Here is a 12,686-nt window from a genome sequence, read left to right as displayed (position 1 = left end):
CGTCTGCTTTCCCTAAATCTACATCTTCTCGATGATTTGTCATTAGCCATTTTGCTGTAGCTTTAAGTATAAGATCACAATATCTTTCAGAATCAATTTGTATACATAAGAGTTGTCATTCAAAATCATTGTTTGAATAAGGAACATAATAGAGATAGTAATTTTCTTAAAAGAACAGGTAAAATACAAATTACCCACCCATATCCAAGTTTATTTTTGGCTGTTAGTAAATCAAACAATATTGTGATTTTTTTTTAATTAAAAGCAATTTGGATTCCATTGAATAACATGTCTTTATTTCAGTGAAATGAATTATAGTGGTAGATTATTACAGTATGTGTATGTTTAAGCTCTGTCTTTTGTAAAGTAGGAAAGAATATTTGCCAGTTTTACCTTTCATCTTCTCCATTCTTTTCCTCTCCCCCCCCTCCCCCCCCCCCCCCCCCCCCCCCCCCCCCCCCCCCCGCCCCACACACACTTTCTTTTTTGGTTTAGTGCTGGTACTAGGGCTTGAATTCAGGATTAGGGTTCTGCCCCTTAGCTTTTTAACCCAAGGCTGGAATTCTACTTCTGTTTGAACCACACCTCCATTTCCAGCTTTTTGGTGGTTAATTGGAAATAAGAGTCTCGTGGACTTTTCTTGCCCAGGCTAACTTTGAACCATGATTCTCAAATCTCAGCCTCCTGGGTAGCTAGTATTACAAGTGTGGCTACCAGTGCCCTGCTAGATTGTAGTTGAGGCCTGCCTCGTCAGCCAGATCCTTCCCTCGAAATACTAGTTGTGATGACACAGACTTGTAATTCTAGCTACTGAGGAGGCCAAAGTAGGAGGATTTCTGTTCAAAATGAACTTTGAGCAAAGATATGATACTTTTATCTTAGAAATAAACTAAAGCAGCTGGTGGCATGTTGAAGTGGTAGAATGCCTTTAAATTCCAGTAGTGTAAGGCAAAACAAAACCTATATAATTATTATTTTTTTTTTTTTTTGTCGATTGTGAGGCTGAACTCTGGTCCTGGTCACTGTCCCTCAGCTTTTCAGCTCAAGGCCAGCACCCTACCATTTGAGCCACAGTGCCACTTCTGGCTTTATTTTTCTGCTTATGTGGTGCTTGAGGAATCGAACCAGGGCCTCATGCATGCAAGGCAAACACTCTACCACTGAACCAACTTCCCAGCCCCTATATAATTATTTTTAAACGCACTAATAATACTACCACCTTAAGTTTAGTTTATGGCATGTTATTTTTCCACATATATTTATATTCAACTTACAATAAATACAGATTTTTCTTTTTTGAGTCTTACTATGTAGCCTAGGCTACAATTCTATTGCTTCATATTCCACATATGTGTTTCCTTAAATTAAATAGCAAGAATTGTATTGACTCATCCAGAGTATCTGAACATCAGTAGTATTGTAGTCTATGTTGCTACAGTGCTTTCCAAAACCTTGTTAATTGCATTTTATAGAAAGTGCTAGGTAAACAAAGCTAAATTGGATATATCTTCTGAATTAGATATGATAATTGCTATTAGGAAGAAGCTAAAGATTTCATTGAGCATTTTTTGTACAGGGGCTTGGACTCAGGGTTTCACACTCTTGTTTGACTTTTTTGCTCATGGCTTAGGCACTGTCCCTGATCTTCTTTTTGCTCGAGGCTCGCGCTCTACCCCTTGAGCCACAGACCCACATCTGGCCTTTTCTGTTTATGTGGTATTAAGGAATTGAACTCAGGGCTTCATGCATGCTAGGCAAGCCCTCTACCACTAAGCCACATTCCCAGCCCCTACTTCAGGCTTTTTGATGGTTAATTGGAGATAAGAGTCAAGCATTTCAGTACCTGGACTGTCTTCTCTGATCTCAGCCTCCTGATTAGATAGCATTGTAGGTGTGAGTAACAGGCCTCTGAATGGTTATCTTTTAATTTTTTATTCAGCTGCAAAGGTTTACATATTTTCTTTCTCTTCGTCTCTGTCTGTTCTTCTCTCACATACACTCGGTATGATAATGCACAATAGTTTGGCATGTTGATTTCCTCATATAATTGAGTCACACCTCCACTTCCAAGTTTTTGCTCATTAATTGGAGATAAGAGTCACAGATTTGTCTGTCCAGGCTGGCATTAATTATTAATTGTATAATGATTGGGTTTTTCTATGTGTATGTGCATGCATGCATGCGCACACATGTGTGCACATATGTGCCAGTCCTGGGGGTTGAACACAGAGCCTGGGTGCTTTTGTGCTCAGTGTTAGTTCTCTGACATTTGAATCATAACTCTACTTTCAGCATGCTCTGGCAGTTAATAAGAGGTAAGAGTTGCCAGGACTTTCCAGCCTGAGCTGGCTTTAAACCATAATCCTTAAATCTCCGCCTCTGGAATAACTAGGATTACAGGCATGTGCCACTGGTGCTCTGCTTCAATATTTTATTTTTTTTTTTAGTTGATGTTGTAAGAATTAAGCCATTTAGTTTTTATATCTGGTGCCCAGATACGTTGAATGAACTAATGTACTTTAAATTTTGTGTTTTTAAGGGTCAAGGTACAGATCGGCTACTTTCAACAGAATCTCATGATGAAGTAACTAATATTCTTCAGCAACCATTGGCCCTTGGATACTTTGTATCAACTGCCAAAGCGGGTCCATTACCTGACTGGTTCTGGTCAGCATGTCCTCAAGCACAATATCAGTGTCCCCTTTTTCTTAAGGTATTACCATTTCTATGCCAATTAATAATTCTAATTGTAACTTGAGTCCTAAGTCTTACAGATTGTCTACATTCAAACTTCTTAAATGCATTGCCATGTGTGACTCTGAGAACTCATTATGAAACAACTCTAAATTTTTAATTACATTGTTTAAAATTCTTAAGTCAAATTCTTGAAACTATTAGTTTTTTTCACTTACTATGTACAACTTTAGTTTAGAGTTGAGAGAAACATTATCTTTTTCTTTCTTTCTTTTCTTTTTCTTTCTTTCTTTTTTTTTTTTTGTGGGGTCCGTTCGTGGGGCCTGAACTCTGGGCCTGGGTGCTGTCCCTCAGCTCTTCAGCTCAAGGCTAGTGCTCTACCACTTGAGCCACAGCGCCACTTCTGGCTTTTTTCTTTTTGCTTATGTGGTGCTGAGGAATTGAACCCAGGGCCTCATGAATGCAAGGCAAGCGCTCTACCGCTGAGCCACCTTCCAAGTGCCCCCTTTTATTTTTCTAGATGAGTATATTTTAAGTTCCAAAAAGCTCATCTGTCTGAGTGGACTAAAACCTGGAATTTGCCAGGTACCATTGGATCACAACTAGCCACTCAGGAGGCTGATGAGGATCGTGGTTCAAAGCCAGCCTGGGCAAGAAAGTCTTTGAGACTCCTAACCTCCACGAAACTACTAAAAAAGCTGGAAATCGAACTGTGGTTTGAGTGCTCGAGTGCTAGCCTTGAGCACAAAAGCTTAGAGACAGCACCCATACCCTGGGTTCAAGCCTTAGGACCAGCACAAAAACAACAAAAAACTTGGAAATTTTAGTGATAATTATGTTAGTATTTCAGTTATCTTATATACACATTATGTTATATTCTGAAGACTAAAAGATTCAACAATCTTTATACTAAATAGTTTCATTTTTTTTTACATATTACATCTTTAAGGAGGTAATATGGATTTGTATAAATTACTGGGTTAAAACTATTCAGTGATTTTTAAAAGTGACATTCTTAGACCCACAGTGACATTTTACCAAACACAATCATTAGTAATGTAACTTAAATAACATTCAGATCTGATTTAACATATTGTAACCTACCAGAGATGGGCTGTTTCTATTTATAAGTCATGCTCATTTAAATTTTTACTTAGTTTTACTAAGCATAAAAGTGAGATATGCTTTAGTTTCTTGGATTATATTTTGGCAGTTAATGAACCTATAAGTTTTTTTATATCTTTTATTCATGTTACTAGTAAATCTTGATAACCTTGGTCTACGTCTTAGTAAGTCAGTGATATTTGAAATTAAATAATGGACTTCTGTAGCATAGTCATAAAGATTACAAAGCTGATTTGAACTATTTTGGTGAAAATGGGGATCATAGCCAGGCTAGGCAAGCACTCTACCATGAAACTATATTGTCAACTCTCAAATTGACTGTTATTGAGATAATATACCTAAGGAATATTCATTAAATATATAAAATAATACTATATTTAAGATAATAGTTTATCCTATCCCTTTCTTCCTCTGAGTAATGTGCAGTAGTTTTTACAAATCTCATTACCAGAACATCTTTTTAAGAGGTTCGCTGCAGTATAGTAGCCCTTGGAATCTCCAGGAAACAGTAGGTTCTTTGGTCCTTTTGGAAGTGCTGTACATGCCATCTGCCCCTTTTGTATCACAATGCATGTAAACACAAAAGTTTCTGAAAAATAACATTGTTTACCTAACAGTTCCCAAATTTATGTTGTATACACAAGTAAAGGATTGTGTAACACTATTTGTAGTTCATGACTTTAGTGTTTCAGGGCACATTTTTTTTTTTTTATGGAAACACTACTTTGAGAAAAGTCCAAGGGACTATCCAGATTCTTTTCTACTCAATATTTATTTGCAGAGAGGATAGTGTAAAGTGAGCATTCACCCTCAGATACAGTGTAACAAGATTAGGACTTCTGGTTCTGAATTACCAGGTAAGGCATAACTTACCATAATTTTGATCACCCTTTTTTTGTTTTTCATGCATCCCATTTTAGTTCTGTATTATAGGCAATAAAACTACCTGCTATGTTTCTCTTTGCTTGAAAATGCTGGGTTGTTTCTTAGATGGTTAAAAATCATTTTGTCAGAGGAATTAGAGCACTGGTATTAGTTAACATTCATTGATTTTGTAGTGATTTTCCATCTGAGGATTTTGTTTTTAATTCATAAATCAAGAGTTTATACACAGTTCAAACATATATATCTTGGTTATATTTCTAAATATACTACATACACATACATACATATATGTATAGTTGCAAAGGAGAGAACAGGTAATTATAAGAGTACCTTGAATAGTATATAGAGGAGTACCTTTTACAGTTTCTAGAAAGATCTACAGCTTCTTTGGTGAACCACCACTAGTGAAAGTTCACTGTGTTTTAATACCAATGTTAACACAGTATTTACTTTGATTGAAATATGAAGAAGCATAGCACGATTCACTGCCGTACCTAAATGGGTGCGCTAGTTGTTACTAAGCTGTTATGAATACTATTGGTCAAAGAAAGCAAAGACTGTAAGAATTCAGTGAAACAGGATGTTGTTGGTTCACATCTATAATCCTGGTTATTCAAGAGGCTGAGGTCTGAGGATTCTGGTTGGAAGCTAGCCCAGGAAGAAATGTTCTTGAGACTTTTACCTCTAATTAACCAATAAAAAGCCAGAAATGGGTTTCTGGCTCAAGTGATAGAGTGCTAGTCTTGAGCAAAAAGCCAAGCAAGTGTGCAAGGCCCTTAGTTCAAGCCTAGTACCAGCACAAAAGACAAAAAGGGGGGAAAAAAAGAATTTAAAGATAGCTTTAAGCTTTACAACTTTGTAAGTAAAATATTTGCATATGCTTACTCCTTTTACATTTTCAGTACTTAGACCTAGGTATGTCTGGTTAGTAACTTAAAGACAGACTATGCTTAGATTTATATCAGTTCAGTGCTTCTTTTAAACATTTGCTTCACACATCTAGTAAATCCAAAGCAGGGAGAATCAATCTAAGTTTTGCTTTTAACAGTAGGAGATCCAGAATTTGTATAGAAGTTCCCATTTATAACATAGTGCTAACATGTATTTCATCAAGGAACATACATTGGAAAAATAAAGCAGAACTAATCCATTTTTGTCCATTTGACTAACTGGCTGCCTGTTACCTTTTTAGGCCTCTTTGCACCTCCACGTGCCTTCAGTGCAATCTGACGAGCTGCTTCACAGTAAACACTCCCACCCACTTGACTCAAATCAGACTTCAGATGTCCTCAGGTACAACTCTTTTATCACTCAGTGTTTTCCATTGCAACTTAAATAGTGTTGATTCTTGGGTAGTTTTCTCACTTTTGGCAAGTTTACAGTTCTATACCCTTGGATATCTGGGTAAATTATGTTATTTAGAATTAACTATTTTCTAACATGAGCAATCTTTTTAAAATTTTTATTTATGTATTTATTTTTATTGTGCCAGTCCTGGGTCCTGGGTGTGTGTGTGTCCTAGGGCTTGAACTCAAGGCATGTGTGTGTGTGTGTATGTGTGTGTGTCTGTCTGTCTCTCCCTTCTTCCCTGTGTCCTTCCATCCTGGGGCTTGAACTCAAGGCGTGGGGGGGGGGACTTGAACTCAAGGCCTGTGTGTGTGTCTGTCTGTGTGTCTGTCTGTGTGTCTGTCTCCCTCCTTCCATGTGTCCTTCCGTCCTGGGACTTGAACTCAAGGCCTGTGTGTGTGTCTGTGTGTCTGTGTGTGTCTGTGTATCTGTCTTTCTCCTTCCGTGTGTCCTTCCATCCTGGGGCTTGCTTGAACTCAAGGCGTGCGTGCATGCGTGCGTGCGTGTGTGTGTGTGTGTCCTTCCGTGTGTCCTTCCATCCTGGGGCTTGAATTCAAGGCGTGTGTGTGTGTGTGTGTGTGTGTGTGTGTGTGTGTGTGTGTGTGTGTGTCTGTCTGTGTGTCTGTCTGTGTGTCTGTCTGTCTGTCTGTCTTGAACTCAAGGCCGGGGCACTGTCCTTGAGCTTTTGTGCTTAAAGGTAGCATTCTACCACTTGAGCCACAGCTCTGCTTTTGGCTTTTTTGGAGATAAGGGTCTCAGACTTTCCTGCTTGGGCTGATTTTGAACCATGATCTTCATATCCCAGCCTCCTGACTAGTTTGAATTATAGACATGAGCCACCAGCCACCCCGCTGAGTAATCTACCTTTGAGACTTTTGAGTGTTTGGGATCCAGCCCAGGACCTTGCATGTGATGTCATGATAGGCAAGTGTACCACTGAGCTGCATCCTCAGCCAAGAATATATTTTTTTATTATATACTCGGAATTGAACTTAAATATTGTTTCTGCTTACTACCGTTGGTGCAAGCTTACTACCCCAGTCTGAGAATAATCTTTATGAAATTACTTATTTTTCTTCCCAAGACCTCTCTATTCCATATTTTCCACTCTTTTTTTTTTTTTAAGGGTTTTTTTAGTTAGATGTAGTAGTGTGTGTCTGAGGCTACCCTGGATTACATAGTAGACCCTATCCTGGGAATGGGGAATACAGTGACTAAAATATATTAGATACCATAGTTTAAAACTACTTCTGAAAAGATGCATGACTTACAGAGTTTATTTGTTCTTCAGGTTTGTTTTGGAACAGTATAATGCACTCTCCTGGCTAACCTGTGACCCTGCAATCCAGGACAGACGCTCATGTCTCCCAATTCATTTTGTGGTGCTGAATCAGTTATATAACTTTATCATGAATATGCTGTGATCTTCATTTGATGGAACTGTGCAAGAAAAGAATAAGGAAAAAAGGATATTTTGCTGCAGGATTAAGTTGCAATTCTCTTCTCAGTGAAAGTCATTTGTGATGGGGTCTAATTCTTATTACTTCAACAAATATTGTTTTGACTTGGGGGAGGGGCTTTAACCCTATTTTTCATTGACTATACTGAACTCTTTAGGAAGATGACTGATCATACAAAACGTATTATAACATTTTTGTAGCAAAAATTAACCTTTTTTTTTTCCAGTCACAGTATTTGTGAAAAGTAATGAGCCATAGTACCCAGTCATGTTAAATGAATATTAAAAGCATGGAAAGGAAACATGAAGAACAATGAATTTCAACATATGGCTTTAGAACATCAAGATGTTCTTGTATTTGGATTATAGTATCTAGTATTCAAAAATGCCTGCATCTCTTATTTATTGTAAGTTTTTAAATGTATAAATTGTCTTATATTTCTTAACCTCTTTTATAAAAATTTTCCTAGAAGGTTTATACTGCCTTCTTGCTTTAAAGCAATTGGTCTAAAATATATGTAATCGTCTTAATTAAAAAGTTGCAGTAGGGTTGCTTTTAGAGTATTATTTTTTTGTAAGGGGTGGGTGGGACAGTAAATTTGTATTGTCTCGATGTACAGTTTAACGGGGATAGAGGGGGAATAATGTCCATACCATTGTGTGTGGAGGATTTACAGCTAAGCTGTAGTTGCAGAGTACATGTACAGTAATGAAGTTCACTGTGTTTATAAATTGAAAAGGTACCGGGTCTTACAGCATTTTATATATCACACCTTTACAGAATAACATGATGGCAATATACAAGTGATATTGTTAGGCGGTTTCACTTAGAATAAAATGAGAATTCTTCAGTTATATTTTGTACTATGGTTTAGGGCTATGACTAATATTTCAGGCCATTTCCAGTGAAAGAAACTTAGTTTTACAAGAAAAAAATTTGCTACTGAATGCTTAAACTAATTTTGGTGTTTATTGTTACCTGCTTAATTGTTTTTTAGTTTTATCAGTGGCACACTTAGGCATGGGAATATTATTAATTATGAAATTTATCTTCAGGATCTGCTATCAGAGTGAAATTTAGCCCAGCTCTAGGCATTTTACAAATTATTTTAAGAGCAGTCATTCTTGATTGTTGACTTTTTTTTTTTTAAATTAAAGATTGGGAATGTGTGTGAGAGTATGCATATGTATGAGTGTGTGTGTGCAATCAAACTGTGGTGTAAATAGATTCTCAGTGAATTCTGGTATTCAGACTCTTATTCCACTAGTGAAAGAACCATTTTCTAAACTGTTTCCCTTTGCCTTTTTTATTTATTTAATTTTCTTGGTTTGGAGATGGCAGTCCCAAACACCAGAGTCTGTACTTTTCTATAACACAGCTAAAATTAAGGTAGGGCATATGCCAAGGAGGTTCTCACCTCCCTAAAGAAGGGACTTGAATTTTAGGGACTTTAATTCACTCCTTCCTTCAGTACAGCTTTCCCCCTTCTTGTTTGCACATGCCAAGATAACTGCTTTTAGGCAGACTTTTTCCCCTTGAAAAATCCTTTCTACAGTGCTGCTCAGAAGAGAGCCCAAGTTAGCCTCCTACCTGTATTGCTGACTTGAATTCACAGTCGCCAAGTCTACCTTTCTTTCTTGGAAGCAGTCTAGGAAAACACCTATTCATACATTCATTAATTATTCACAAGAACAAAATCAGTTGTATTTACAAAACACTACTTTGGTTTTTTTAACTGAAACTTGTTTTGTAAATACTATATGCTTAGCATAAATAACAGTTTCTTATGAACAGTATAATTTCTTTAAATTGTGTATATTAAAACCTTAGCGGTCTTGTTTTTGCTGTAAAGAATTTAAACTCAATTGATGACAAGTTTTCATTTATTCCTTCTATATTATAATTCAACCCCAGTGCTCATATTTTGATATTGAATTTAAAGATCTCATCTCTGCATTGTTTTAAAATTATGCTGAACACCACAGATTATGTTGGTATGTTTTGTTCTGTACTTTTTTTGGGGGAAAAAAACTTCTCTGAGATTTGAGAGAAAAGATAATTATTTGGGATTTCTGTTTAAAAGTATCCTTTTAAAAATATACTTAGCTCAGTAGTGGCTTAAAAATGTTTATAATTTCAGTTGTTTAAAATCAGTAACCTTTTATAACTACACTCAGATTGAAAATAGATTAAAAAATATTCCCTGATAGATTTTTTTTTTTAATATGGAGCCATAGGAGGGAACCCAGCATATAATTCCTTTTTATCTGGGAATCAGGGAATAGTTCCCAATTATACAGGATTTACTCATAGGAAATTTTTCTTCCCTTCATGTATCAGTTCTCACTTGACTAGAAAGTTATTAAATAGCCATTAGAGGTCACTTGGCTCATTTCAGAAAAAAATGAACTTAAGTCTTTTATGCAGGATGATGGATCTGACTTACTAATGTACTGTCACAGGCAAGTATGGGTAGTTCTCTTTTACTTAAATAGGTAAGCAAAATATTATTCTTTATACCAGTGAATTACCAACACCTTGACTTCTTTGTTAACAGTGCTAATGTCTGTTTTTTGTGTAGTTATCCATTATGAAGCAGAGTGGAAGTTCAGTATTTTGACATTTTAAAAGATTAGTTATATGTCTGCTTCCAGCCAGTGAGAAACATCTAGCCATACCTTTCTTATGCAAGCCATTCAGTTATCAGGACTGTGAATTAACACTGTATGAATAAATTTCTGTACACCTTATTGTTTGGCCAGAAGGCCACCAAGTGTACTTATATGTAATCCTTAAATTTTAAAATAGCTGTAATTTTTAAATATTTCTAAACTTTTCTTAAACCACTAAAATTAAGCTCTTACTACTTAGTCAACTATCCTCAGCTGTATTCGTACTCAATTGTCAGTATGGCACAGATTACTGTATTAAAATATTCTCTCTTCGTCTTCATATTTGCCTTCTGAGGTAATTTTTTAACTTAATGTGTTACTACAAAGATTTGCAGATCTTTAATCAAGCACTATGTTAATACTGTAATATCAAAATACTATGTCACATTATTTATAATGTTCAAATTGAATAGATTAAAAGGAAGTTTTTAAATGCTATTGCATCATATAATTTGCTACTCATCCACTATGGCATTGCATATTAGTCTGTTAGTACATTTAATGTTGCTTGAGTGATATTTTGGTCTGGGTTTCCTTTTAATATTTTAGTTTATCTAAATTAAGGAAAATATTTTTAATGTATACTTTTATTTTGTCCTCTCCTCCCCCCCCAAAAAAAAAAGAATCAGCTGGAACTCTTACCTTTTTAGTTTTTCTTGGTGTTTTAATGGGCCCAGAACTGTGGTTTAAATTTTTACATATGATTTTTTTTTTTTTTGTGGAGTATAAATTGAAAAACTGGATTTGGGACCTAAAATACTCCTCAGGTTGTATACTCATGAAGTTTTTAAATAGCTTTAGTTTTCAAAGTAAACTGGATTTGTGGACCTTAAAGTTACTGAATTTAAACTACAAATTGTAACGTCATTACTGGACATGTCAGCATCCACCCTCTCAAAGTAGCTTGATCACTTTATGAAGGGGCCTTTTAAAGTTGTTGTTTAGCAGTGACATTTAAAATGGTCCAATTGCTTTTCTTTTTAACGTGACAAAAAAGAATAAGGAACAAACACTATTGCTGCCGAATGCCATAACACTGAGTTGTACAAATTGTGATTGAGGAAATGAAAAGGTTTATACTTTTTAAAAAAAAAAACAAAAAAACAAAACTTCAAATGGAATAAATTATTCATGAAGCCTTCATTGTGATGTCTCATTCTGTTAAAGATACTTACATTTTAGATTTTTTTTTTCAAATATTAGCATTGTTGTTATTTTGTGAAAAGAGGTGGCCTGGAAATTGGTGAGTGGGCTTTTAGTGTTTTTGTTGTTGTTGTTGTTGTTTTGGTCATGGAGCTTGAAGTCTGGGCCTGGGCATTGTCCCTAAGCTCTTCAGCTCTAGGTGAGCATTCTTACCCCTTGAGCCACAGAGCCACTTCCTAGACTTTTAATTTTTATCTGAGTACTTTTAAAAAATATTTTAATCTCAGCAGGGTGCTGGTAGCTCACACTCATAATCCTAGCTACTCAGGAGGCTGAGATCTGAGAATTATGGTTCAAAGCCAACCTGGCCAGGAAAGTCTGTGAGACTCATCTCCAATTAAAACACTAGAAAACCAGAAGTTGAGCTATGGCTCAAAGTGGTAGAGTGCCTGCCTTGAGCAAAAGAGCCCAGGGACAGCACTCAGGCCCTGAGATCAAGCCCCATGACCAGCCTTCTTCCCCCACCAGAAAAGATTTTAATCTCTTAAGTATAATATGTATGATAATCATATGTGTACATACTAATACTTTTTAGCTTGATCAATTAGGTGTTCATTTTTCAGTCTGAATGAGTATCTCTAAATATTTGAAGTTATCTCTGTTCTCTCTTTTTTTTTTGGGTCCGGTCGTGGGGCCTGTACTCTGGGCCTGGGCACTGTCCCTCAGCTCTTCAGCCCAGGGCTAGCGCTCTACCGCTTGAGCCACAGCGCCACTTCCGGCTTTTTTTTTCTTTTTGCTTATGTGGTGCTGAGGAATGGAACCCAGGGCCTCAGGCACGCAAGGCAAGCGCTCTACCACTGAGCCACCTTCCCAGCCCCCTCTTTTTTGTTTTTTATGCCTGTACTGGGGTTTAAATTCCTGACATTACTCAGCTTTTTGTTCACAGATGATAGCCACTTGAACCACACTGCTACTTCCAGCTTTTTGCTGGATAATAGAGATAAAGGTCCTTTGGATTTTTCTGTCAAGGCCAGCTTTGGACCTCAAATCTCAGTCCTGAGTATCTAAGATTCTAGACATGAACCACTGACATCCTGCTTCTGTCCCTCTAAGTGTTTGAAACATAAGAAAAATAACTCAGATATGAATAACCCATCAAAAATACTTATGTCTTTGTTTGGGAGGAGCCCTAAGTCCTGTAAGCATTTTCTTAGATTTTTTTTTTTGGGGTCCGGTCATGGGGCCTGAACTCTGAGCCTGGGCGGTCCCTCAGCTCTTCAGCTCAAGGCTAGCGCTCTACCACTTGAGCCACAGCCCCACTTCCGGCTTTTTTCTTTTTGCTTATGTGGTGCTGAGGAAT

At 36.7% G+C, this 12,686-nt stretch overlaps 1 protein-coding gene across 1 annotated transcript in view; it reads left to right on the top strand.

The window, feature by feature from the left end:
* Med13 (mediator complex subunit 13) overlaps positions 1 to 11,326 on the top strand; it is a 101,559-nt gene extending 90,233 nt beyond the window's left edge. Inside the window, exons 27-29 of the mRNA XM_013013309.1 lie at positions 2,540 to 2,713; positions 5,897 to 5,997; positions 7,343 to 11,326. Coding sequence (XP_012868763.1) covers positions 2,540 to 2,713; positions 5,897 to 5,997; positions 7,343 to 7,475 — 408 coding nt within the window. The 3' untranslated portion in view covers positions 7,476 to 11,326. The remainder of the gene's footprint in view (positions 1 to 2,539; positions 2,714 to 5,896; positions 5,998 to 7,342) is intronic.
* The last annotated feature ends 1,360 nt before the right edge of the window (positions 11,327 to 12,686 follow it).

Source organism: Dipodomys ordii, unplaced genomic scaffold, assembly GCF_000151885.1.
Source record: "Dipodomys ordii isolate 6190 unplaced genomic scaffold, Dord_2.0 Scaffold19, whole genome shotgun sequence".
NCBI classification, from domain to species: Eukaryota; Metazoa; Chordata; class Mammalia; order Rodentia; family Heteromyidae; genus Dipodomys; species Dipodomys ordii.
This window is presented reverse-complemented; position numbering and strand designations above follow the sequence as displayed.